This window comes from Chiloscyllium plagiosum, chromosome 18, assembly GCF_004010195.1.
Source record: "Chiloscyllium plagiosum isolate BGI_BamShark_2017 chromosome 18, ASM401019v2, whole genome shotgun sequence".
NCBI classification, from domain to species: domain Eukaryota; kingdom Metazoa; phylum Chordata; class Chondrichthyes; order Orectolobiformes; family Hemiscylliidae; genus Chiloscyllium; species Chiloscyllium plagiosum.
The window spans coordinates 43,705,476-43,731,689 of record NC_057727.1 but is presented as its reverse complement, the minus strand read 5'-3'; the positions used below and the strand labels follow the sequence as shown (position 1 = coordinate 43,731,689).

Below are 26,214 nucleotides of genomic sequence, written 5' to 3'. Positions count from 1 at the left end.
ACCACAACAACACGACGGTTGGAGGAAGAGCGCCTCATCTTCCGCCTAGGAACCCTCCAACCACAAGGGATGAACTCGGATTTCACCAGTTTCCTCATTTCCCCTCCCCCCACCTTGTCTCAGTCAAATCCATCGAACTCAGCACCGCCTTCCTAACCTGCAATCTTCTTCCTGACCTCTCCGCCCCCACCCCAGTCTGACCTATCACCCTCACCTTGACCTCTTTCCACCTATCACATTTCTGACGCCCCTCCCCCAAGTCCCTCCTCCTACCTTTTATCTTAGCCTGCTGGACAAACTTTCCTCATTCCTGAAGAAGGGCTTATGCCCGAAACGTTGATTCTCCTGTTCCCTGGATGCTGCCTGACCTCCTGCACTCTTCCAGCAACACATTTTCAGCTCTGATCTCCAGCATCTTCAGACCTCACTTTCTCCTCCTTTTATATTCTCATTAAGTTCTTTATTGGAGGTTGCAGTCATAAAGTAACATTACCCTCTGTATCTGTATTAATGTTTGAAATATTTGGGCTTCTACTGAAGTAGATTCAAAAAAATTTGCGAGTATCCTGTGTCTTTGCTCCATTAAACCTAAAATTGCTATACACAAGGAAAGTATTCATTTCCTAGAAATTATCGTATTTAAGTTGGAGCAAGAAAGCAGGAATAATTTAGCAACAGAAGGTTTTTTTAAAAACTTGTTGTTTTCTAGACATACAAAATAGGCTATTGTGTGAATTGATGAAGGCAGTGAATGTGGATATTGAATCAAATAGAATCCCTTCCAGTATGCAAACAGGCCATTTTTCCCAACAAGTCCACACTGACCCTCCAAAGAGCAACCCACCCAGACCCATTCCCTCCTTTTCCTGAATATTGCACCTAACCTATGCATCCCAGAATACTATGGGCAATTTAGCATGGCCAGTTCACCTAACCTGCACATCTTTGGACTGTGGGAAGAAACTGGACCACCTGGAGAAAACTCTCTCGGACACAGGGAGGATGTGCAAACTCCACGCAGACAGTTGCCCGAGGCTGGAATCGAACCCGTGTTGCTGACACTGAGGCAGCAGTGCTAACCACTGAGCCACCGTGCTACCCCTTGTCTGGATGATGTTGAGCTTTTTGAATGTGTTGAAACTGTAATAATCCAAGTAAATGAATATTTTATCACACTCCTGACTTGGACTTTACAGATGGTGGCAATGTTTTGGTTAAACACAGATGATTATCTGGCTCCTGGTCTGCACCTGTGTGCCTGTAAGCTAAAGAGGACAGCACTACTCCAACTTTTCTCTCTCTTTTATCACCTTTTGAATCTAATGGCTTCATTATATTCTGCTTTCGTTCTAAAGGCTTGTTCAGCTGATTATTTGCTTTCATACTGACTTTCAGGTCATTTAATGCTCTTGTTCCACTCATGCTCAAGAAATTTTGTTATAGCCAACTCCCACTATTCTGCAATTGTAAATAAATTCATGATTTAACTTGATTTGAGCTTTGCATTGTTTAAAGTTTCTATGTAGGATGAATGAACTGCTTAATGCAGATGTATTTTACTGACCTTTGTGTGATTGAAAAGGACAGTTTAACCAGAAATCATACTATAGTAGAGCATGAAGCATTTTTATGTGAATTTTACGTAATGTGTCAGCTATCCAACATTCCAATAGTCCCAGTCCATTTAGCATTTCAAGTCAATCTGAGCATAGAAAGATTGTTCAATAACTTTGCTGTGTGCTGCCATTGATCTCACCCTCTTATCACAGGCTCTCATGGGCTTCAGACAAATAAATGTCATTGATATGGATACAATTGACGTTTCTAATTTGAACAGACAATTTTTATTTCGGTAAGTATTTATATACAGTTGGATTGTAAATTTTACTGTTATGATTTCAGAATTAAATCTTAAGAATTTCTGTAGAAGTTGCTTTAAAGTTGGAGTTTTAATTTATAAAGCCAATGTAATTTCCAGTACAGATGTAGCATTGTCCATGTTTTTTGCATTGAAATAGTTTTTTGTTCCATAACACATGTTTGAGTGCAGCATTGTGCATTTTAAGTGGCAATTCACAAAAGCTTAATTTATAAAAGTTATGTAAAATTTAAATGTTTTGCCTTATTTACTTTAAATGAAACCATTTGAACTATGTGCAAAAATCTTGTACTCATTTGCTTTCTTTGTGTAGTGTTTACCCAGTACCAAGGAGTATATGATACAGAAAGTTAGGTATGGCACAGTCTGAATCTGACTGCTTGAACCATGACATTCTTGAGGAATCTTCGTGTGCTAATATGTTTGGAACATTGCAATTTTTGAGCTAATTTCTCACCCCCATTACAAATAGATTTTGAGTGATATTGATGATTTTCTGTTCTTTTTAACTTTTTTTTTGAAACAGACCAAAAGATGTAGGAAGGCCAAAAGCTGAAGTAGCTGCTGAGTTTGTTAACAATCGAATTCCTGGTTGCAACGTAGTACCGTATCCTTTTATTTAGAAAATAATTTCATTTGCAAAATAAGATGTAATTGGTCTGAAAATGAAGTTGACCTTCAACTGGAAGACCGTAAACCTCTTTTATGGAATGCTTATCTATAGCGTTAGATACTAGGTTCTTGAAAAAAATTCTAAACTGATTGGTCTCCTCTTCTCACCAACCCCTGCCTGACCCAAGGTAATTGAGCTATTGTAAAATTTAGTGGAGTTTTTTAAGTGCCCATAATTCTCCACACCACTGCAATTCTGAAGGGAAATGTGAAATTTGATCTTCGGCTTGTGATATACTGGTTGTATACCAGCGATATACCAGCTGAGCTGGTAGATTTGTTCTCGGATGTTTTGTCACCATGCTAGGTAACGTTATCAGTGAACCTCTGATCAAGCGCTGGTGTTCTCTCTCGCTTGCTATTTGTGTCTTGTTCTGTTGTGGTGGGTGATAGCACTTCTGGTTCTGTTTCTGAGGGGTTGGTAAATGGGGTCCAAATCAATATGTTTGGTAATGGAGTTCTGGTTTGATTGCCAGGCTTCTAGGAATTACTGTATGTCTTTGTTTAGCCTGTCCCAGGATGGATGTATTGTCCCAGTCGAACTAGTGTCCCTCTTAGTCTGTGTGTATGTGATGTAATGTGATATACTGTAACATGGTTTGATGTGATTGTATCAGTAGATTATTCAGTTCATTATTTTGCTGTGACTTTGTTACAGCTGTTTCTATCTATCCCTTTTCAATTTCATTCTCTTTTCCATTATTTTGTCTTGTACATAAAGTATATATAAGCTCAAACTTAATATTTGGTCAGTTTTGAGTTTTTTAATACTTAGTACAGGACAATGCTATGCCTCTTTTTGGTGTAGTGTTGTACTTTCTCACTGTAAGATCTTATGTTCTGCCATAGCACTGAGAGTTAAAGTTGGAAAGGCTGGTGTAGCACAAGTGCAAAAAACAAAGCAATGACAATTAAACATGTTAATGTGATTCATATAATTTTCTCTGTATTTATCTTAGTTCATGTAATCATATACTGCAGAGTATAATGATAATTAATGTATTAATTGGTCTTCTAACTAGTGCAAATCTATTGGGCACCAGATGACTTCCTTGAGTCAGGAAGTCGAGCAAGGAACAATGGTGTAAACTGCACCAAAGATGGCAATCAACTTGCGTAAATATCTTATTTGTAAGAACTCCATCTTCTTCCTGCTACTGCTACTCCAGTAAATACTTCACATCTTTAATTTAAACTCAAAGACTAAAAGGCTTTTTGCAAATGAGGAATTTGCTATAATCTTTCTGACAGTATTAAATCCTTAGCTAAAACTGCATCCATAAGGCATAATCAATACAGGAGTGCTTGTGCATTAGGAACTGTGTTGTGATTTATTGGCCCAGATTTTTCTGAGCAGAGAAATAATGACTGTTACTACATACATCTCAAACAGTTGCCAGACACTGTCTGAATGTTTGCCAGTGGAGAATTTTAGCGATAGGATGTCTGATCAAATGTGGCTTCGTTTACATGGCGTCTGCAGCATTTCTGAGCAGGGTAAGCAACAGGGATGCTCTTCAAACTATCACACTGAAGAATACACACCAACCTATGCATACTAAACAAAAAGGGGATTTTAAAAAATTCTAACTTCAATTCAACTAATTGAATTTAATTTAAATTCACCTTTTGGTATATAGGAGACTAGTTAACCGTCATCTGCAGTATTATATTCTGTCTTGGGCAACACACTTTTTTAGGCAGGATGCGAATCCATTAGTGTGTGCGCAGAAGAGATTTTAGAAAATGGTTTTAGAGATGAGAAACTTAGATTGGAGAAGTTGGGGACTGTTCTTGGAGAGGAAAAAGCTAAGAGAAAGTTTCATAGTGGTTTACAAAATCATGAGGTGTCTGGACAAAATAGAAAGGGTAAAACTGTTTCCCCCTCATAGATTTGGGAATCCAAAGTTTTTTTTCAAAAGTACAGGTGAGAAACATTTTCACATACTGAGTACTTTAGGTCTGGTTTTAATTGAGGCATTCAAAAGGGTATTGATTCTATTTAAATAGGTATCCAACATGCAGGACTACAAAGAAAAGGCAGGAGTTTGACACTGTCAAAATGTTCAAGAAATCTTGTCAGATATGTTCCAAAACTGAAATGCGAATATGCTGTAGTTATATAATTTGAAACAATTCTTAACTGTATTCTCAGACATTTTAAAAAGATACAAGATTTTAGTGAATCCTTTTACAGACGTAAGTACTGGCTCCGTCTGAAATTCAGCAATTTTTTTTCAGTTCCCAGTTGTTAACAATGGTGCAAATTCTTTGGATGCTAACCCTATTAAAGTTAGTGACCAAAAATTGTACTTGCAGCTTTATGTGCAAATGTGTTCATTCTGTGATAAATAATACTTTAAGAAGGCCATGTTTAGAATTTATTTGATCATGGAATGCATTAATCATTATAGTTCTTGAAGCTCAGTAGATCCAACATAGAATTATATACTTGTATTTTGTAACAAGATTTTTGTGCTGCTTTAAGTGGATTCATGGCCCATTGCCATTGTGATTTCAATATGCTTTGATTTAACCATCATCAAAAAGTTGTGATGACCAAAAATATTTTTTTCCTTTTTCATATTGATGATTTTCTGACTACCTGCCAGGCTATTTTTAGGTTGATTCCCAGCTTCACCCAATTGATCATTCTTAATTTTTATGCCTGGACGGTGGTAGTTATTTGATTGTGACATCGGACATCATAGTCAAGTTGATTTTTTTGAATATTACAGGTACAAGTTGAACCAGAGAACTGACCTGAAATAATTTAACTCTTATGATCTCAATAAGTCTAATTTTTTTTGAAATCTGACAACTTAAGTATTTACTTCAAGAATTACGCCACAAGGTTCATCATTCAAAACAAGAATTTTGCTGCACAAAAATCAAAACATGAAAACTAACAACTTCACTCTCGCTGTCATATTAAAAGTACAATGATCACTTACTTATTCAGTAAACTGAACTCCTTCATTCTCTTATTTACACTTCTACACCCCTAATAATTCAAGTTTATACACTCAAAAGAAAACAGAAGACTAACTACTTGGTTAAGATTCAACTTTGTCACTCATGACCTTCAGTTAACAGGTTTTAAACAATTAGCCAGCACACAGTTTCAACTGTTTCTTACTCAAAAGCAGTCTACCTTGTCTCTAACTTGTTCTAAAATTCAGATTTGTCTACTTTAACAAAGCACCACTCTCATACTGTACTCCATTATGTAATTAACTTTTTGTTGATCCTTTTCTACTTTTTATGCTCCAGTTATTGGAAGAAAACTGCTTTTCTTTCAGAGGAACCTAGTTTTTAAAAGGGAAAATTCCAACCTAGCATAAACTATAGCTTTTTTCCCCAAAAGCAAAAAAGGATCACAACATGCATACCTCAAAAAATCCTTCACGCCTTAATTAGATTAGAAATTTGCTGTATCATCCCTGATTTTGGGGAGGGAGTATCTAGTTTCTGCCCCTGAGCTCCACACATTGACTATTACTGACTTTGTGTATTTATGGATATGGAATTGATCCAGGCTTTGACAATTTAACCTTCTCCCTTAAAAGCTGCTTACCATTCCTATCAAAATTCAATCAAGATTAATAGACTGAGTGTAACTGTTCTATTTTCTCGTAATAAAGCTGACACATTTCGGAAAAGAGGCAGTTTTAACTAATTTGAAAAGGTTGTTTTTCTCCACCTACTTGCTTGCTGTATTTGAACCATGTTTTCTTTACACAAAAAGTTGTATGTTTCTTTCAAGTTTTTGTTTTTTTAAGTCAGTTGCTGAATCTGTGTGGTAGACTAGGGTTAGTAAGATTGGATCACATGGGATCCAGGGGGAGCTAGCTAATTGGATACAAAATTGGTGTGAAAGTTGTTAGACTGGAGGCCTGTGACCAGCAGTATGCTGAAGGATCGGTACTGGGTCAACTGCTTTTTGTCATTTATATAAATAATTTGGATGTGAATATACGAAGAATGGTTTGTAAGTTTGCAGATGACACCAAAGTTTTTTTTTACCAAAATTGGTGATGTCTTGGACAGTGAAGAAGATTCTCAGTACAATAGTACCGGGATCCAGTGGGCTGAGGAGTGGAAAATGAAATTTAATTTAGATAAATGTGAGTGTTGCATTTTGGCAAGGCAAACAAAGATCGGACTAGTACAGTAAATGTTAGAGCCCTGGGGAATATTGCTGAACAAAGAGAACGAGTGTTACAGATGCATATTTCCTGAAATGTGGAGTCACAGGTAGACAGGATGGTGAAGAAGGTTGGTACGCTTGCCTTCATTGGTCATGACATTGAGTAAAGGAGTTAGGGAGTCATGTTGCGCCTGTGCCACTCATTGGTTAGGCCACTTTTGGAATACTGAGTTCAGTTCTAGTCACATGTTGTTAAACTTGAGAGGATGCAGAAAAGATTACAAGGATGTTGCTGGGACTGGAGGGTTTGAGCTACAGGGAGAGGCTGAACAGGCTGGGGCTTTTTTCCCCTGGAACGTCAGAGACTGAAGGGTGACCTTGGAGGTTTATAAAATCATGAGGAGCAAGGATTGGGTGAACATCTGAGGTCTTTTTCCCAGGGTTGGGGAGTCTAAAACTAGAGGAAAGGTTTAAGGTGAAAGGGGAGAGATTTCAAAAGGGCCTAGTGGTCAGTGTATGGGATGAGCTGCCAGAGAAAGTGATGGAGTTGGGTACAATTACAACATTTAAAAGGCATCTGAATTTGTTTATGAATAGGAAGGGTTTAGAGGGATATGGACCAAATGCTGGCAAGTGGGACTCGTTCAGATTAAGATGCCTGGTTGACAGATGAATTGGACCAAAGGGTTAGTGTCCATTCTGTAAGACTTTATGACACTTAAGTCATGGTGCACTAACTGTACCTAGAGTTACTGTATTTATAAAAGTGCAGTCTTCAAAGTGAGAGGTTAAACTGAGTTGATTATATCAAATTAATACTAAAGGGTATTATGCTAAATAGAGAAGCAAGCTTTCCTTGATTCTGGTCAGTTTTCCTTTCAAGCCAAACATTTGAAAAATAATTGGTCATTCTGTGGAGTTTTGTGTGCAAAATTATTGTTGTGTTCACTTATATTCAATCATTGGCCTCATTATTGTTTGCACGCTATTTTGAAATATTTAAGAGACTTGATATTGTACTTGTATTGAAAATGTTTATTTATCTAGCTGGAATGTGGAAATCAGTGACTAATAAAGGAGGAAGGAGATTCAACTCACTCATTGTAAAAAGTACTACTTTTGTTTCAGAATTTCATATCGTTATTAGTGGATTAGATTCTATCATCGCCCGACGATGGATCAATGGGATGTTGGTATGAATAGTAACAGTAATAATTTAATGGCGAATAGCAATTACTTGGGAACAATTACATAGCAACAATCCAGTGAAGAAATTCACAAAACATCAGAAGAACAAATTTTAGGTGTAGTGGAATAGGCCCCCAAATACCAGATGAGTTTAAGACACAAAATGTTGAACTCCTCATTCAGCAGGTCAGGCTTATGGAGCTAGGGCTAAATTAAGTTAATAGTCATCAACCTAATAAGTTACCAGACAGCATCTTGTCATACCTCTTTATGCAACTGGTTTTATTGTTTCCTTTCTTTTCCCCAAATGGATAATCTGGGCACTCGATACATTTGTAGTTATTTTGCTCGTCCTGTTTGGATCTGTTATAACACATCTTTTGGGGAGGGGGTGGTTGCAGATTCATATTGAGCTTGACCCTTCTCGCCCAGAGGTTGCTGTGCAATAAGTTCTCTTTCTGGGCATTTGTAGATATTTTCTTATCACCTGTTCAGAGTTCTTACTACTCACCTCCACAGCAGGTGGGACTTGAAACTGGGTCTCTTGGCCCATAGATAAGGATACTACCAGTGCACCTCAATGGCCTTTCTAGCCATTTGTATTCTGGTTATTGATAGTTTGACATTCTTGAGAGTTTGAATGATGATTGTAATAATAATGATGTGCTTTAATTAAGTGATTATTTAAATGAAGATAGTGAAAACCATTTTTCTTAATAAGAAACATCTTTATTTTTCATAGATATCACTGCTGAACTTTGAAGATGGAACACTAGACCCAAGCTCCATTATACCATTGATCGATGGTGGGACCGAAGGGTTTAAGGGTAATGCACGTGTTATATTGCCAGGACTGACAGCATGTATAGAGTGTACACTGGAATTGTACCCTCCTCAGGTAACTTCTAGGTTTGTGAAAATATTACTGATCCAGTCTTTGGGACCTGATCAGTTAGAGATTGAGGTTACCAAAAACAAAAACTTGCCTCCTGTTTCAAATATTTGCATCTAAGCCTGTTTTTGGTTCAGTGTTTTCAGATAATTCCGGTCTCTGATTTGTTACTTAGTTTCTCAATTTTGATCTTCAGCCTGCTTTTTTTAACCACTTGACTACTTGTTCTTTTGATTTCCCCTGTCAAGTCTGATGAAGTCCTATTTGATACAATCATACCTAATTCATTTTCTTTCTAAAATGCAGTTTTATTGATGGTAACATATTTTGGATCAGTATATGTTATTTCATTCTAACACACAGCAGATTCTTGGGTTTTTTAAAGTTGCTCTACTTTTAGTCACTGAAAGAATACTCACTGAAAGACACTTCAGAAAAGTTATTTTTCCACTTGCCTTTTCCTTAAATCGTGTGTTTGAAACATGGAATTGATTTTTAGGTGAATTGTATCATTTTTGTTTTATCATCTGAGAAATATTAAACTATTGATTATTTTAGTTAACCGTCTGTTTGTCAGTTAGCGTAAATCCTGAATTTTATGAGAGATGAAAATAATTTTACAATTTATTTTACAGATTAACTTTCCCATGTGTACCATTGCTTCTATGCCCAGGCTTCCAGAGCATTGTATTGAATATGTCAGAGTTTTGCAGTGGCCAAAAGAAATCCCGTTTGGAGGTATAATTAACTAAATTAATATTTTGGATTTGTTGATAACGTTCTTAAAAAGAGCATATGCACTGATAAATCTAAACTCTGCAACTCCTTCACTTCAGCTTTTTTGTTTCAAAATTACACTATTCATAAATAATATCATTCTATACACAGTCACAAACACAATTCAATCCTATACAATAACATATCAAGATTCTATCCAAACAAATCAAAGGCATCTCTTACGTGAACCAGATTATGTTTATATGCATTTGAGGCACCAGGACGGCCTGATGACTGAACAGACCCCTTATTTAACTTCGGCAGAAAGACTTCAGACGATGGTCTTTCCTAGTTCTGCCTTGACAGCAACTGCCACAAGCTTTAGTGCGTCCATCAGTAGATAGTCCTGGACCTTGGAATGTGCCTGTCTGCAATATTCAATCAGGGTCAACTTCTTGTTCTCGAAGGCCAACAAGTTTTGGGCAGACCAAAGCGTGTCTTTCACAGAGTTAATGGTCCTCCAGGCACAGTCAATGTTTGTCTCGGTATGCGTCCCGGGGAACAGACCATCGAGCACAGTCCTGTGTCATGGAGCGGCTCAGGATGGACCTCAGCAAAAATTAAGGTGAATGACCGAAACATTATGCTAGTCAGTGAAAGTTCACACTCAAATGTTTGCATTACTTTAATATTAGTGTTCAAGATGATGACTATTATTAGTAGTTACGTAAATGAGACATTTGTCATTTGGCTAATTTTTAATTTGTGCATCTTGCTGGAGGTTTGTTTTTAAAAAGAAAATGCACATTTCCTGTCAAAATTGGGGAACTGAATCCAGAATTGCCATGGAAGGAGTCACTCTGTTCCTTTTAACCTGGTTACTCCAGCTCCTCCAATCACCAGTTTCCTCTCTCCAGGTCTGTCTGCTCCTTTAGAGACTAAATCTAAATCTCTGATTGGAGGACAGTTCAGTGATTGAAAAGTAGCAACCTGTGATTGGCAGGTGATGAGTCTTCAGGGGAAGAGAGGTAAGGGGCAACCAATCTCTTTAAAGATTTAGGGAGTGGCAGGAGAGGAAGGAAAGATGATTCAATAATTGCTTTCAATAACTTCTAACACGAGGCTGGAAAAATGGAGACTGGAAAGAAAATAGTTTATTCTCCGTTTAGAATTATAAACCTGATTGAGTGACATTTGCACCGGGCATAATTGCTTTATCTTAATGTCAATTCCTACAAAGAGATTACAAGGGAAAGAATGTATTAAGGAGAATAAGAATATTCTCTAGCTGTCTAAGTTAAGTTAATCTGCATCTTAAAATGGTGTTGGGCCTCGCAGATGACTTCGGCTGCCTCTCTCTACCCCTGCTGCGAAACCATAGTTCAGAGAAATGTAACTTCTCCCACCTGCTGACACTGTGGTCCTGATGAAGATGGATCTTGTCATCAGCCACATGATATTGAGATTGATCATCTGGCCTCCACCACCTTTTACAGTCTCTTCATCCACTTGTACAGGACTCCTTTGCCTGCTGTCTAGCAAGGTAATGTTGGGGGTTTTCCTCGCACCCATTCTTTTCAGTAACATGCTTTTTAAAATGATCTTTAACTGGGTAATTTGTGTGTGTATGTATGTTTGTCCGTCTCTCTCTCTCTCTCTCTCACTCACTCACTCACTCACTCACTCACTCACTCACTCACTCACTCACTCACTCACTCACTCACACACCCACCCCTGTCCTCCCACTCTTCCGAGAATCACTGGTTGTTACGACATGAGGTAAACCCTCCTGCTTAATTTAAAACCAATAACACAGAAAAGATTTATCCCATGCAGTAATCTGTAAAAATCGAGTGGCCAAGAACTATTTAAAGTAAAAATTAACAACTTTATTTCTTAAAGTATAACAGAGAATAATTAACTAATCACTATTTACAATTTCTTTCTCTAAACTAACTTTTAGCTTCCCTTCTATAATAGTCCGATAATACTCCCAATTAAAATTTACAAAACAACACTTCTTCTTATCTCAAAATCATGCAGCTGTAGGTTCTTGTCTTCGGATCTTCCTGTGTCTTCTTTCCTCCTTGTTAGGAATTTCCACTTATAGGTTACTGATCAAAAAGGGACGTCTGAGAGATTTTTTTTCAAGCAGTCCCTTACATGCTAGGACATGGCAGATCTCCTCTCAACTGTTCAATTTACCCCTGCCTTATAGTCCCAGAGCATCGGATTATGTCATTGGCTTTTAAGATTGTCCATATACTCAATTCAAACTGGATCAGAGTTTGATATGTTTCAGGTATAATTTTAAATTGATTGGCTGAATTCAAATTTGTTTTAGTCCCCAAGCAACGAACTAATCAAATTGTTCGACCCAGTGTTACATTGTTACCATTTTTGAGTACACTTGATGCTGGGTCCGATTAGTTCTGCTGCTTTTAACTCTCTTAAAGGTATACCCACATCTTCATAACACTGGTACAATAAGTCAGCATTCTAGCTACTCTGTAGTTGTTAGATTTAGAATTTAAAAAAAACGATCCCCACTCTCTCCATCTCATTTGGTTTGCTGTCCCACCATTCAAATGGCCTGGAATATGTATATGTCACCACAGATGATAAAAACGGCAATAATTTTCTGACCCCTTTTTGTTCAGTTCTAGTGTATTTTGCCCTTCATCCAAGACATTCCTTGTTCTCTATAGGTCTGTTCAGTACACCCATTGGAAAATTAGTGGCCTTCAACCATGTTTTTGCCAAGGTTTGCGTAACAGCATCACAAACTACAATAGCAAATATAATTGCTAGGTTCCTGTAAATGTTTGTTATTTGGCTGCCAAACTAGATTTCTTGATTTGATTAAATTAGATTCCCTACAGTATGGAAACAGGCCCTTCGGCCCAACAAGTCCACACCGACCCTCCAAAGAGTAACTCACCCAGACCTATTCCCCTCCCCTATATTTACCCCTGTCTAGGGTTCCAATGTCTCATGAAGTGGTCAGGCTACCAAATGATCACAGGACACCAACATTAACACTTGCAGGAGAAAGCTAACCATTTATCATTCTTAATGACGCTAAACTCACAATGTGCATTGAAACCTGTTTGGTGTCTTTGAGTTGTACCTACTTGCTGCATTCCACTTTTTTAACAAGATCATTGTAAGAAAAGATTCTACTTTATGGTTTTCCCATTTTACAACTGGTAGCCTGAATCATCCTGAATTTCATTCATTTTACACCAAAGTTACCATTTCATCTCAGAGTCATACAGTCATAGAATCATACAGAACAGAAACAGACCCTTTGGTCCAACCAGTCCAAGCTGACCAAGTTTCCCAAACTAAACTAGTCCCACTTCCCAACATTTGGTGCATATCCCCCTAAACCTTTCCTCCTCTTCTGTCAGATCAAATGTCTTTTAATTGTTCTAATTGTACATGCATCTTGTATAATCTTGAATCATAATGAGTATTGATGATAAATCTTTAGCCATAAAGCCGAAGGACATTTCTTGCCTCTTGGAGGGAGTGGGGAAGCAGAGGTGTGATTAGCCAAAGCTTAATTTGTGATCCTGTCTGTGAAGCAGAAAGGAATGGGATTGGATATTCTGAGAGCAGCTAATGAATGTTCCTGAGAGGGAGTTCACCCATCCTGACTCGTTATAAAATGTGTAGCTTCCTCTAGACCCTGTTGAAAAAGAAGGTAAGTCCTGTTTGGTTGTTTCTTGAGCATACTGTCAAAAGTGATTTGACAGAATGCCTCTTCACCAGAACTTCCCAATGGGCACCAACACATCTCTTGGTGTTGAGAAGGTCACTATCTGTGAGGTCCTTCATGTATGCCTGGACATTCTGTGCCACTGCATGCTACCCTTGAAGCAGCTAAGGTGGGGTCTAGTAAAGACTGTTGCACACCACCTTCTTTTGCAAAGAAGTCTGGAGAGAGATGCAGTGGTTTTTGTCAAGGTTTGTCCCGAGCTGCTCTGTGATGCTGGACTCTGCTCTATGTTCTGTTCCCCAGAAGATTTACTGAGACAAACAACAATTGCGCTTGGAGGACCATCAATTTAGTGAAAGATGCCCTATGGTCTGCCCGGAACTTGTTGGTCTTCAAAAGCAAGAAGTTGACCTTCACCAAGTGTTGCAAACTGGCACATTCCAAGGTCCTGGACTGGGCGCTGAGAGTCACACTAAAGCTTATAGCAGCTTCTGCCAAGTAACAGTGGGGACAGACCATCTAAGGTCTTTCTGCCAAAGTACAATGGGGGTCCGTTCAGTTATTGGACCCTCTGTCTCTCCAATGTCTGTAAATATAATCTTGTATAAGTGACAACACCTTCAGTTTGTTCTATATTTGTAAAGATTCTGTACAGAATCACACTAGTCTAGTGACTATATATGTACATATACTTTATTCATTAAAAAAAAACTATTTTAGAAATGTGAAAAAAGTCACAACAAAAAAATCCCTGTACCTTGTCCTCGTCCTCCTCCTGAATCGCCAACTATTTACTGTGCTGGACTCCCTCTGCCAGTGAGCTGGCCAACTTCTGGAATGTGCAATCCAGGAAACTGTTCTGATGCACCCCAGTGACTCCAGCTGTCCTTCAAGCTCAGAAATTCTGTGTTGAAACTCAACTAGCAGAAGTTTCCATATGGCATGGGAATTGAAAGCAACATGTCTCAGCTGTCCATCTCTGATGTTTGAATTTAACTAGCAAGTTGTTTCAGCTATTCATTTTAATTAGTATCTCTGGACCTCGGCTGTCAAGCCTTGTGATTTCCCCTTCTCTTGGATTACTTTGTTCTCTTTATAAAAAGAACAGCACTTCTCACCTCACTTCAACCTTAAAATTCTCCCACGTTGTAACTTCCCAGCTTTGGTACTCCTGTAGAAGTGGACTTGCAACAGGTTATAGAATTGGTTTAATCACTCATTCTGTTCCAAATGGATGTGAATCTTTGGCAATAACTATCTATTATTCAACAATTGCAGCTAAATAGAAAATCTTATTCAGAATTGATATCAGATGTTATTAGAAACAGAAATTCTTACACATGCTTGTGAGATTGTCTTTTGTAGGTGATGTTTTGGCACATTGGCTTTGCAGGCCTTTCTTGCAAATATCTAGTATTGTATTCAAGAGGGTTTGAAGTGGAAGTGTTCTAATTCTCAGTGTTGGTTTAATTTACTGAATCAGAAAATATTGAGCAGTTTTGTGGCTTAACTTCGAGATTCACTTATATCTAATGCACTCTGTACAATATGCTTTGTTACAAAAATGAAGAATTTTGTTTTTCCTACAGAGGGCGTTGCACTGGATGGTGATGATCCTGAGCATATACAGTGGGTTTTTCAGAAATCACTTGAAAGAGCTACTCACTTTAACATAACTGGTATAACATATAGGCTTACTCAAGGTAGGTCCTACAAAATAGGAATATAAATTTGTATTGCTGTAAGTTTGAATACATATTGATGCGACTTTTTATTGTTTGTTCCAGGTGTTATTAAGAGAATTATCCCTGCAGTAGCATCTACCAATGCAGTAATTGCAGGTAAAGTTAATGGTGAAGTAACATTTTGAACTGGGTTTTTTTGCATGGCATTAAGAGATGGGTGTGAGGTTTATATTTATGGAAACATGAAAGTACAGTATCAGCAAGTTACCCAAGTTAGTTTTACCAGTATTAAATGTTCGATACTGCTTTAAAGAGATCAAGAAACTTTAAACAGTTCCGTGCTTTACAGCTATCAGAATGATTTGTCCCTAACTAATGTTCCAATTGGTAAAAGGGTCGAGAACACAATATCAGTGACAACATGGGAAAGTTCTTTTTATGCAGCTACTGGTTAAGATCTAGAGCGTGTGGTTGTGTAGTGGAGGCAGGTTCAATCTTGGCTTTGCAAGTGAAATGGGTAGCAATGGGAGAGAGAATTTGCTTTACAACAGAAAATGCCAGAAGAGTGAAACAACATAAACTCCCCTTGCAGGGGACCAAATGGTGTCCTTCTGAGTAGCAACCATTCTCTGATCCTGAAATTCTGAATCTTTGATTCATAGTGAATGGGTAGGCCATTGTTTTATTTGTTAGGAGGTTTACTTAAAACCACAACAGCATTTAATTATATAACCCCCTTAATGTAATGAAATATTCGGGACGCTTTATAGAACTAGTAAAAGCAGTATGACACAGCCAGGTAAGAAGCTGTTCAGTCCAGGTAAAGACCTGTTCAAAAAGGCCAATTTTGAGTGTCTTAAATGAGAAAAGTGAGGTAGAGAGAGAGGGGTGTAGGGAAGGATGTCCAGAGCCTGGGGCCTAAGCAATTGAAGGCACCACTGCTAGTGGTGAAGGAATTAGTATTAGGTGTGGACACAACATTAACATTAGAAGAACACAGAGATCAGCAATGTGGAGTTGGAGAAGTTCAAGCAATGGTGGAGAAACGATGTCATATTTGAATTTGACGATTAGAATTTTAAAATTTGATCATTAGTCAGTGTTGGTCAGCAAGCACAGGGCATACAGTCCAGAGCATTTCTTCTGAGTGAATTGGCAGCAATTTAACCGCACTTTTTTTTGTAAGCAATAATGGTAGATGCTAGAACTATTGCATTTTTGACAAGCAAATGCAAAATCTGGTTCATGGCAGCTAACAGGTAACAAGTACAAATATTTTTCTCAGTGTAACTTTCTTACATCTGTTGTTTGTGTAATGTGTTCTGGCATGGGATTGATTACTGTGAGACATCAAATTGGAAGTCACATGACACTAAGATATAGTCCACTAGATTTATTTGAAATCACAAGCTTTAGGAGCACTGCTCCATTGTTGAGTGACAGAGGAGCAGCAATCCGAAAGCTAGTGATTTCAAACAAACCTGTTGGACTATAGCTTGGTGTTGTGTGACTTCAGACTTTGTCCACTCCAGTCCAGCATCGGCATCCCCACACCAAATTAGTCAGTGGTTCTCTCAAATTACAGAATTGGTATCGCTGTCAGAGCTAGATTATGTTCCCAGCAGTTTCAGTTGGTCTTGTTCATAGCTCCTGAAACTAAAGAGCCATGTGTGAAGCAACTGCTCTGCATTCTAATCTCCTTTGTATTATATTCCAACTTTGTATTGGTAAGATTTTCAACCTAGACCGGTAAAGGCTTTGATAAAACACTGTTACAGGACTGAATGCTTCATGTTTAGTATTGTTACACTATTAATATTTACTAAATATTAATAAAGTGGGCGGCACGGTGGCACAGTGGTTAGCATTGCTGCCTCGCAGCGCCCGAGACCCAGGTCAATTCCCGACTCAGGCGACTGACTGTGTGGAGTTTGCACGTTCTCCCCGTGTCTGCGTGGGTTTCCTCCGGGTGCTCCGGTTTCCTCCCACAGTCCAAAGATGTGCAGGTTAGGTGAATTGGCCATACTAAATTGCCCGTAGTGTTAGGTAAGGGGTAAATGTAGGGGTATGGGTGGGTTTCGCTTCGGCAGGTCGGTGTGGACTTGTTGGGCCGAAGGGCCTGTTTCCACACTCTAATCTAATCTAATCTAAATTTCGAATTAAAATCATATTTACAATTAGATTGCACTTCAGTGCTGAAAGGATGTCTGTGATGTTTATTCTCCTTCTGAAGGAGTAATGTAAATTCTAATTCGAAGCAGAAACAGACTACCTGGGCACCCTAAGCCTATACTGTCATTCAGTAAGATTATTGCTGATCTGGACATACCTGCCTGTCCTAATAACCTTTAATCCTCTTGCTTATCACGGATCTGTCTAATTCTGCCTTACAAATATTTAAGAACTTTGCTTCTGCTGCCTTATCAGGGAGAGTGTTCCAAAGACACTCACCCTGTGAGGGAAAAAATGTCTCCTAATCTCTATTTTACACTCTTCATATACCCTTAAGCATAGAATCTCCACAAGATGATACATCCTTTTCAATGCACCCTATCAAAATCCCTTAGGAACTTGTGTTTAATACATTTTGAAATTCACTTCTCTAAAATTTAGCGTATATAAGCTTAGCATGTTCCGACTTTACTGTTAAGACAACTCCCCCATTCCTGCATATTAGTCGAGCAAATCTTCTCTAACTACTTACTGTGTGTTTATATTCTTCCTTAAATAAATAAGCCAATACTGTACACAGTACCCTGTGCTCTGTATGACTGAAGTATTATATCTCTACTTTTTATTCCATTCCCCTCGCAATAAGGAGCTTTCTGAAATACTTGCTGCATTTGCATATAAGGCATCCAGATGTCTCTGCATCTGATCTCTGCAATCTTTCATTATTTAGATAATATGCTTATTTTTTATTCTTCTTGCCCTTCACATTTTCCCACCTATTTCAATGATATTTGCCAATTTTCTTAACTTCTTTCTCTCCCTTTATAGCTTTCATATATCCTCTTCGAAACTTACTTTCCTATCTATCTTTGTCACCAAAAATTGTAGTAACCACACTTTTATCCAATTAATTTATATAAGTGGTCAAAAGTTGCCAACTTCCTAATAAAAGAAATTAAGTGAACTGGTCTGTAGTTTCCTGCTCTGTGTTCTTCCCTTTTGAATAAAGGAGTTAAATTCATTTTTACCAATCTAAGGGAACCTTTCCTGAAGCTAGAGAATTTGAGTATTAAAACCAATGCATCAACCAGTCTTGCCATTTCTTTTATGACCTTAGAACGAAGGTCAGTGGTTTGTGAGAGTATGTCAGCTTGTAGTTCACTGAATGTACTCCTGTCATTAATTGGTGATTGTTTTCTTATTTATTCTTCCTTCCCTTCCAATTCCCAATTTACAGCTTTTTCTGGCATGTTACTTGTATTTTTAAGTGAAAACTAGTGCAATATACATGCGCAGTGTATCTTTGCATTACTTTCCCAGACACACTTTTAATTAGAGGATTGCTCAGTTGGTTAATTCCTTTCTTTTTTAATATTTATACAAATTCTTACTATCTTTTTATATTTTTCTCAATTTTTTAAACACTTTTTATACTTTTTCTGTTTAGTCTTTTGACCTGTATCTTATGCAGTGATGTATTGTACTATTTCAATTTTTTTAACCTAACTCTGAATAGTTATCATATTTCAGGGCAAAATGCAATATTCTAGGGAGAAAAATTCAAGTTTGATGCTACTTTTAAAAATGAAATTGTCTGAAACTTCAGTCAATAGAGTGCTGAGCAATCATGGCTGAATTCAGTATTTCATGTCTTAATGAATTATTGTGGTGTAATTGGTTGCATAATAAATCTCCCATGGGGGGGAAATAAAAGGCTTGCAGTTTTTATTACATTTTGGGCCATGTAAAGCTCCCTCAATGAGAGATGAATTTTGGATTGATCCCTGAATGACAATGAATATACTTTAAAAAGAACTTCTGGAATATCTTTATTGCAATACCTAGTGAAAACAACAGGTGGCAGCCTGAGTGTCTCATGAACCATGGACCAATCAGATGTGAACAGGGAGAGCAATTCTGACACATCATTAGTTACTACTTCTGTTTTGTAGCTTAGCATTGTAATATATCAGATTTAAATAAACTTATGCTTAGAACGCAGTCTTAAAAAGTTGTCTAGTCTGTCATAAAATTGCAAAACAAAATATAAACAAGTAAATAACAATTTCAAAACTTATTAAAGGTCACTTTAATCAAATTTTGGCAGAAGCTGGATACCACGCTTACTTTAGGACTATAATTTTGTTAATTTTGGTTATTACTTGCAGGTTGAATGTGTTACGTTTTGGTGGCACGGTGGCTCAGTGGTTAGCACTGCTTCCTCACAGCACCAGGGACCTGGGTTTGATTCCAACCTCTGGTGACTGTGTGTGGAGTTTGCATTTTCTCCACATTACTGCATGGGTTTCCTTCAGGTGCTCCGGTTTCCTTCAGGTGCTCTGGTTTCCTCCCACAGTCCAACAATGTGCAGCTTAGGTGAATGGGCTCTGCTAAATTGCCCATAGTGTTCAGGGATGTGAGGGTTAAGTGCATTAGTCAGGGGAAACAGAGTATAGGGCAATGGGTCTGGGTGGCTTACTCTTCAGAGGGTTAGTGTGGACTTTTGGGCCAAATAACTTGTTTCCACGCTGTAGGGATTCTAAGCATTAAATGTTAATTTTGAGAAAATATAGAGCTTTTTAAATTAAAGTATTTTTTTCCTCAGCTGTATGTGCAACTGAAGTCTTCAAAATTGCATCAAGGTAAACTTTTGTTTTTAAACATTTATTAAACATTGGTCCTGACTTTCATAATCATGTCTGTTTGCAATAAAGGTTTAAATTGCACAGTGTTACTTTTTCAGTGCATATATTCCTCTGAATAACTACTTGGTGTTCAATGATGTTGACGGCCTTTACACATACACGTTTGAAGCAGAACGTAAGGTGGGTATCTGACTTTATAATGTGATAGACAAACCTTTATCTGTTGGGTGTGATATGCAAGTCACCACTTTATCCTGTGTTTTTAATTCCACTTTTAATTTTGAAACTCTTTAAAGTGTGAATATCTGAAAGAGTGTAGCCATCAGAAGTAAGGATTAATTTGTTTTTGATGCATTAAGTCCTGACCCACGGGTGTGACGAAAGTGCAGAGGGTCCTAACCCCTGCTTCGTAGCAAAGATGTGAAGGAGACTTTGGTTTACACTCTATAATGCTGTACAGCATTATATAGGCCAAAGTGGATAGGTGGGAGCACTGCCCCATGAAGTAAATGAACAAGACAATACTAAAGCATAAAAAGTGAACTTTTTATCCTTTAGGTGTGAGGCTTGAAAAATACTATTAAGATGCATCTTCAGTTATGACATGTCCAACCTTAAGTAGTGAACAACATAGAGTAAGTCAATAAAAATATTTTTGTAAATGTTTTTCTAGAAATTTACAAATTGAAATCCATTAATTTGTCTGAAAGAATGCTTGTTTTTATCTTTTTAACTATTGGAAAATATGAAACGGGGTCTGAGATGGTTCTACATTTTCTATTTTTATACGTTTTTCCTTCAAGGAAAACTGTCCTGCCTGCAGCCAGGTACCTCAGGACCTGCAATTTTCACCATCTGCAAAACTTCAAGAACTCCTAGATTACTTGACTCAAAGTGCTTCACTGTAAGATCCTTTCAATATTCACCTTCTCCGTTAGGTCTCTGTATATTTTAGTATGTCATTCCAGTTGTTGTCTTGCGGACATACTGTCATTAACAATTAAGGCTTGGACTGATTTTTCCCATTGAGGATTTGCCTACTTTCTGGTATCAGAGCAAGGAAAGGAACAAGGCAAATGTAGAAGTAGTAATGGAGAGCAAGTTTGCCTATATGTGTATTAGGGAGAGGGAGCGCTGAAAAGAAAATTTGGGAAGTATTTTCATTTTTAATATTTAAGCTCCTTTCTGAACTGAATTAGAACATAGAACATCGAACAGTACAGCACAGAACAGGCCCTTCAGCCCACAATGTTGTGCCGACCACTGATCCTCATGTATGCACCCTCAAATGTCTGTGACCATATGCATGTCCAGTAGTCTCTTAAATGTCCCCAATGACCTTGCTTCCACAACTGCTGCTGGCAACGCATTCCATGCTCTCACAACTCTCTGTGTAAAGAACCCGCCTCTGATATCCTCTCTATACTTTCCTCTAACCAGCTTAAAACTATGACCCCTTGTGTTAGTCATTTCTGCCCTGGGAAATAGTCTCTGGCTATCGACTCTATCTATGCCTCTCATTATCTTGTATACCTCAATTAAGTCCCCTCTCCTCCTTTTCTCCAGTGGAAAAAGTCCGAGCTCAGTCGACCTCTGTTCATAAGATAAGCCCTCCTGTCCAGGCAGCATCCTGGTAAACCTCCTCTGAACCCTCTCCAAAACATCCACATCTTTCCTATAATAGGGCGACCAGAACAGGACGCAGTATTCCAAGTGCGGTCTAACCAAAGTTTTATAGAGCTGCAACAAGATCTCACGACTCTTAAACTCAATCCCCCTGTTAATGAAAGCCAAAACACCATATGCTTTCTTAACAACCCTGTCCACTTGGGTGGCCATTTTAAGGGATCTATGTACCTGCATACCAAGATCCCTCTGTTCCTCTACACTGCCAAGAATCCTATCCTTAGTCCTGTACTCAGCTTTCAAATTTGACCTTCCAAAATGCATCACCTCATTTATCCAGGTTGAACTCCATCTGCCATCTCTCAGCCCATCTCTGCATCCTGTCAATGTCCCGCTGCAGCCTACAACAGCCCGCTATACTGTCAACGACACCTCCAACCTTTGTGTCATCTGCAAACTTGCGGACCCATCCTTCAATCCCCTCATCCAAGTCATTAATAAAAATTACAAACAGTAGAGGCCCAAGGACAGAGCCCTGTGGAACACCACTCACCACAGACTTCCAGGTAGAATATTTTCCTTCCACTGCCACTCGCTGAATTGAATGAATGAGCTTTATTGTCATGTACTCAAATGAGCACAGTGAAAAATTTAAAGTTCCCACTCCCTGTGCCATCTTGGATACAAAAGTATCTAGGTACAACAGCGTCAGTTATAAGATTAATTACACTGTAATAATGTCACCAATGTATGGTGCCATTTTAGGTACAGAATACCTAGGTAGAGTCAGATTAGATTAGATTACTTACAGTGTGGAAACAGGCCCTTCGGCCCAACAAGTCCACACCGACCTGCCGAAGCGCAACCCACCCATACCCCTACATTTACCCCTTTAACCTAACACTACGGGCAATATAGCATGGCCAATTCACCTGACCTGCACATCTTTGGACTGTGGGAGGAAACTGGAGCACCCGGAGGAAACCCACGCAGACACGGGGAGAACGTGCAAACTCCACACAGTCAGTCGCCTGAGTCGGGAATTGAACCCGGGTCTATAGCGCTGTGAGGCAGCAGTGCTAACCACTGTGCCACCGTGCCGCCCACTGCCTTGCCAGACTTAGTAAGTTTCTCCAACAATTGGTTTTAATTAAACGTTTACGTTATTACATGAAGTGGAAATCCCCAATTATTTTGTTCCAAAGAACTGAAGCAACAGTTAGTCAGAACCTTTATTTTTACCTTTAATTGGGCAGTCATTTTAAGTCATGATCACTACTGTACTAAAGGTATCGTGCACAAAAAAATGATGTAAGAGTAAAGAAGCAAGGACAGTCCAGCTAATCGTTCACAAATAGTCTTAATAAAGGGAGAGAGAGTGCCCATTTTGATCAATGTAGTAATTTTTGTCCATATTCTACACAGACAAATGAAATCTCCAGCTATCACTGCAACTTTGGATGGAAAGAATAAAACACTGTATTTACAAGTAAGAAAATTAGTTTTGTAATAATTCAATTTGCAATGTATAAACAACAAAAAAAATTGAGAGATTGCTGTATTGAAAGCTCAAGTCAGCTCTCATTTTACAGACTGTAGCATCAATTGAAGAAAGGACGAGACCAAATCTTTCAAAAACTCTGAAAGGTAAGATGTTAAGTGTTGTCAGGATTTTATGACATTCTTCCACAGGGTAAAATGTTGGTGTACTTACAGCTTGCTGAGTGTTGTTCGTGTGTAGCTGAGCACTCAGCATTTCTGATTGCTTGATTTTACTAATCAGGATTCCTGAAAAATAAGCATTCTGGAATCCTGAGAGTACTTAAAGTTGATGTATTGCTGAATATTCCAGGAATATATTTATGATGAATACTAACAGCATGTTGAGAGCTAAAGAGAGATGAAATAACTGTTTCTCATTTTGCTAAGAATTTTTGCATTCACATTTCCATTAAAGCAACAGTTTTTTTGGAGGAAAGGGATTTAGTTTTTAAATTGTTTCGATTTACTGATTTGTAAGTATACAAAATGCAAGAGAGGAGCTGACCTTCTGGTCCATTATGCCTTTCTGTCCCTTGTGTTGCCTGAAGCATTGTGCTTTGATTTGTATTAAATGATCTTGTGCAAATGTTGCTTTACTAAAGTGCCAAGTAATAACCAAATCCAACAAGAGAGAATCTTAAGCATCTTTCTTTGACATTTGATGGCATTTCTATTACTGAACGGAGGCAGTGGTTAGTGGTATTATCACTAGACTATTGATCCAAGTAATATTTTGGAAATTTGAGTTCAAATTGTGCTATGATAGATGGTGGATTCAATTACAATCTAGAATTAAGAGTCTAAGGATGACCATGAAGCTATCGTCAGTTTTGGGAAAAAGCTCATGTGCTCCACTAATATCCTATGTCCTCAAGGGGGAGTGCAGCTTTAATGACACTTAACTGAGGGCCATCTATGGCAAATTAACTCATGATTGTCATTCTACACATCCATCCCACAATTCTGTCATTTCCTGCACAGATAGCACATAGTGATAGTTGTATCTTCTATCAACAAGATGCATTGCAGCAAATCACAAAGTTAGAAGGTACTTTCAAATGAGCCCTCGGTAAATTTCCAAGGGCTCATTTGAAAGTACCTTCTAACTTTGTGATGAAAGCACATTTTTTTTCAATACTGAGTTACCCTTTGTTTCTTTCTCAGTATAAAGAGATGTACAGCACAGATAAAGGCCGTTTGGCTCATCAGTGCGCTAGTGAATAACAGCAACAAACTATCCTAATCCTGACTTTAACAAGCGTGCTGATAGAGCTGTTGTCCAGTGTGCCACCTTGCAAAAGCTGATTGTCCAACACCACCATATAATCTCTCTCTGGATCATGACTTTACCTCTGAATATCAAGCTGTTATTTCCAGAACTGCTACTAAAACTGTCTCCCCTGGGAATCTCCTTTCCACAGCTCCCCATCTTGTAATCCCCCAACCACATACAGGCTGTTTTTACCTCCTTCCCAAAGTCCAATAACAGGGCTGGCTTGGCATTGTCATCCCGTTTTCCCCCCACCCCCCCAGGCACTTCCTGTTGTCTGCCTTGTCTCTGTCTTTTCCCACTTGTTCAATCTCTTCCCATTTATTTTTGGAAAAGGTTCTGAAGAAGAGTCAGATCAGATTGGAACATTGACTAGTTTCCTTCTTCGCAGATGCTGCCAGACCTACTGAGTTTTTCTAACATTTTCTATTTCTATTCCAAACTTGAGAGCTGTAATGTCTCGAGTTTGGGAGAAGTACAGTTTAAGTTTCGTCCACATCTCACATCATCCTGACTTGGAGCTGTATTGCCATCCCTTCACTGTTGCTGGGTCAAAGTCCTGGAGTTCTTTTCATAGCACAGTGGTTGTACCTGTACAACATGTACTTAAGTGGTTAACGAAGGCAGCTCAACATCACCACTTTGGCAATTATGATGGCAAGATCAACATTTATTCATCAGCAGTAGTAACATCCTATGAATTAATGGTGTTATTTCAATTCATTACCAGCGTTGGGAATGCACTTTTAAATAAAAATAAACTGATCAGTTTCTAATAAGCATTTGTACTTGCTTGTTTGTCGATTTCTTATGAAGAATCAATTTATAACCTCCAATTGACATTTTGTTTTCCAGAATTGGGCCTTACAAATGGACAGGAATTGGCAGTGGCTGATATAACAACACCTCAGACAGTGATTTTCAAACTCCATTTCACCACTTGACTGATTTTGAAAACATTCTGAGCAAATTATATAAAAATGCTTTTAGGAGAAGTATTGATATGTTTACCAGTGTACTAGACTTTGTCACTTTCTAACAATCTTGGATTTAAACTGCAATACCTTTGCTGGTATCACATCAGACCGTAAATTGCTGAGGGTGCATTGTATATATTATGTTTGAAATGGGATATGAACAGAGTCACCAATGTATCGTGGTAGGAATGACATATATAGGAAACTGGGGCATGTAATTCCTTTTCTTAATTTCATCCATTGTAATTATTGAGTTAAGATTGTTTTAAGCCAGCAAGAAATCATATTGTGTTTAAGTAATTATTTTTGTCAAATTTTCAAGCAAGATTTTTGTTCAGTTACACAATTCACATTTTATATATTTATTGAATGGAGTATTAGCTTGAACAAATGTGTCTGATTTATTTAAACTTGTATTACCTAAAGTCCTTAGTTAATTAACTTAAAATCTAGACTTGCATTTCACAAGTGGAAAGTTATCCAGATGTCATATATTACAGTTTTTGGTTATGAATGGTTTTATAATGCTGTAAAGAATGCTACTTTACGCCAAAAATGTCTTTCCTCATGATGTGTAGTACTAAGAAGCCCCATATCAGAAACTGTTGTAACTTTTTTAAAATTCTGAAATGTACAGTATCTTCCCTTTGAAAATACTCCAAAAGAAGTTGAGAATACTGTAATAAAATGAGCAATAATTCTCTTGGAGAGGGGTTGTGCATTAACTAATAACTTGTAAAGCTCTTTTGGTGTAATATGTCCCAGGTACTTAATACCACTGTAGAACAGGTATATAACAGTAAAGCCCAAAGCAATAATCAGTCAGATGAACAAAAGCCTGCTCAAAGTGTTAGATTTTAAGGTGTCTCAAGGACTAAAGCAATGTAGAGAGGCAGAGTGATGTAGGAAGGAAATTTCAGAGCTTACAGTTGAGGCAACTGAAGGCAATAAGACAAGCAGTTAAATCCAGATGAGCATATATAGCTGACATCTTTGGGGCTGGAGAAGAATACAGAGATGGAAAGGGTAAGGCCATAGAGGGATTTGTCAACAAAGGTAAGAATTTTAAAATCGA

General features: G+C 38.1%; 1 protein-coding gene across 5 annotated transcripts in view; it reads left to right on the top strand.

Moving 5' to 3' along the window:
* The window catches only part of uba3 (ubiquitin-like modifier activating enzyme 3), a 36,838-nt gene extending 10,991 nt beyond the window's left edge, over window positions 1–25,847 (top strand). For 3 of the 5 annotated variants that reach the window (XM_043708318.1, XM_043708319.1, XM_043708320.1), the window contains 14 exons: window positions 1,770–1,852; window positions 2,406–2,486; window positions 4,707–4,750; window positions 7,830–7,894; window positions 8,632–8,787; window positions 9,417–9,519; window positions 14,812–14,925; window positions 15,010–15,063; window positions 19,685–19,721; window positions 19,823–19,904; window positions 20,528–20,628; window positions 22,776–22,839; window positions 22,943–22,997; window positions 25,018–25,847. In XM_043708318.1, the coding sequence (XP_043564253.1) occupies window positions 1,770–1,852; window positions 2,406–2,486; window positions 4,707–4,750; window positions 7,830–7,894; window positions 8,632–8,787; window positions 9,417–9,519; window positions 14,812–14,925; window positions 15,010–15,063; window positions 19,685–19,721; window positions 19,823–19,904; window positions 20,528–20,628; window positions 22,776–22,839; window positions 22,943–22,997; window positions 25,018–25,106 (1,128 nt within the window). In that variant the 3' untranslated portion in view covers window positions 25,107–25,847. Of the gene's footprint in view, window positions 1–1,769; window positions 1,853–2,405; window positions 2,487–4,706; window positions 4,751–7,829; window positions 7,895–8,631; window positions 8,788–9,416; window positions 9,520–14,811; window positions 14,926–15,009; window positions 15,064–19,684; window positions 19,722–19,822; window positions 19,905–20,527; window positions 20,629–22,775; window positions 22,840–22,928; window positions 22,998–25,017 lie in introns of those variants that run through there. The other 2 variants (XM_043708321.1, XM_043708322.1) reach the window with 2 other exon arrangements.
* The last annotated feature ends 367 nt before the right edge of the window (window positions 25,848–26,214 follow it).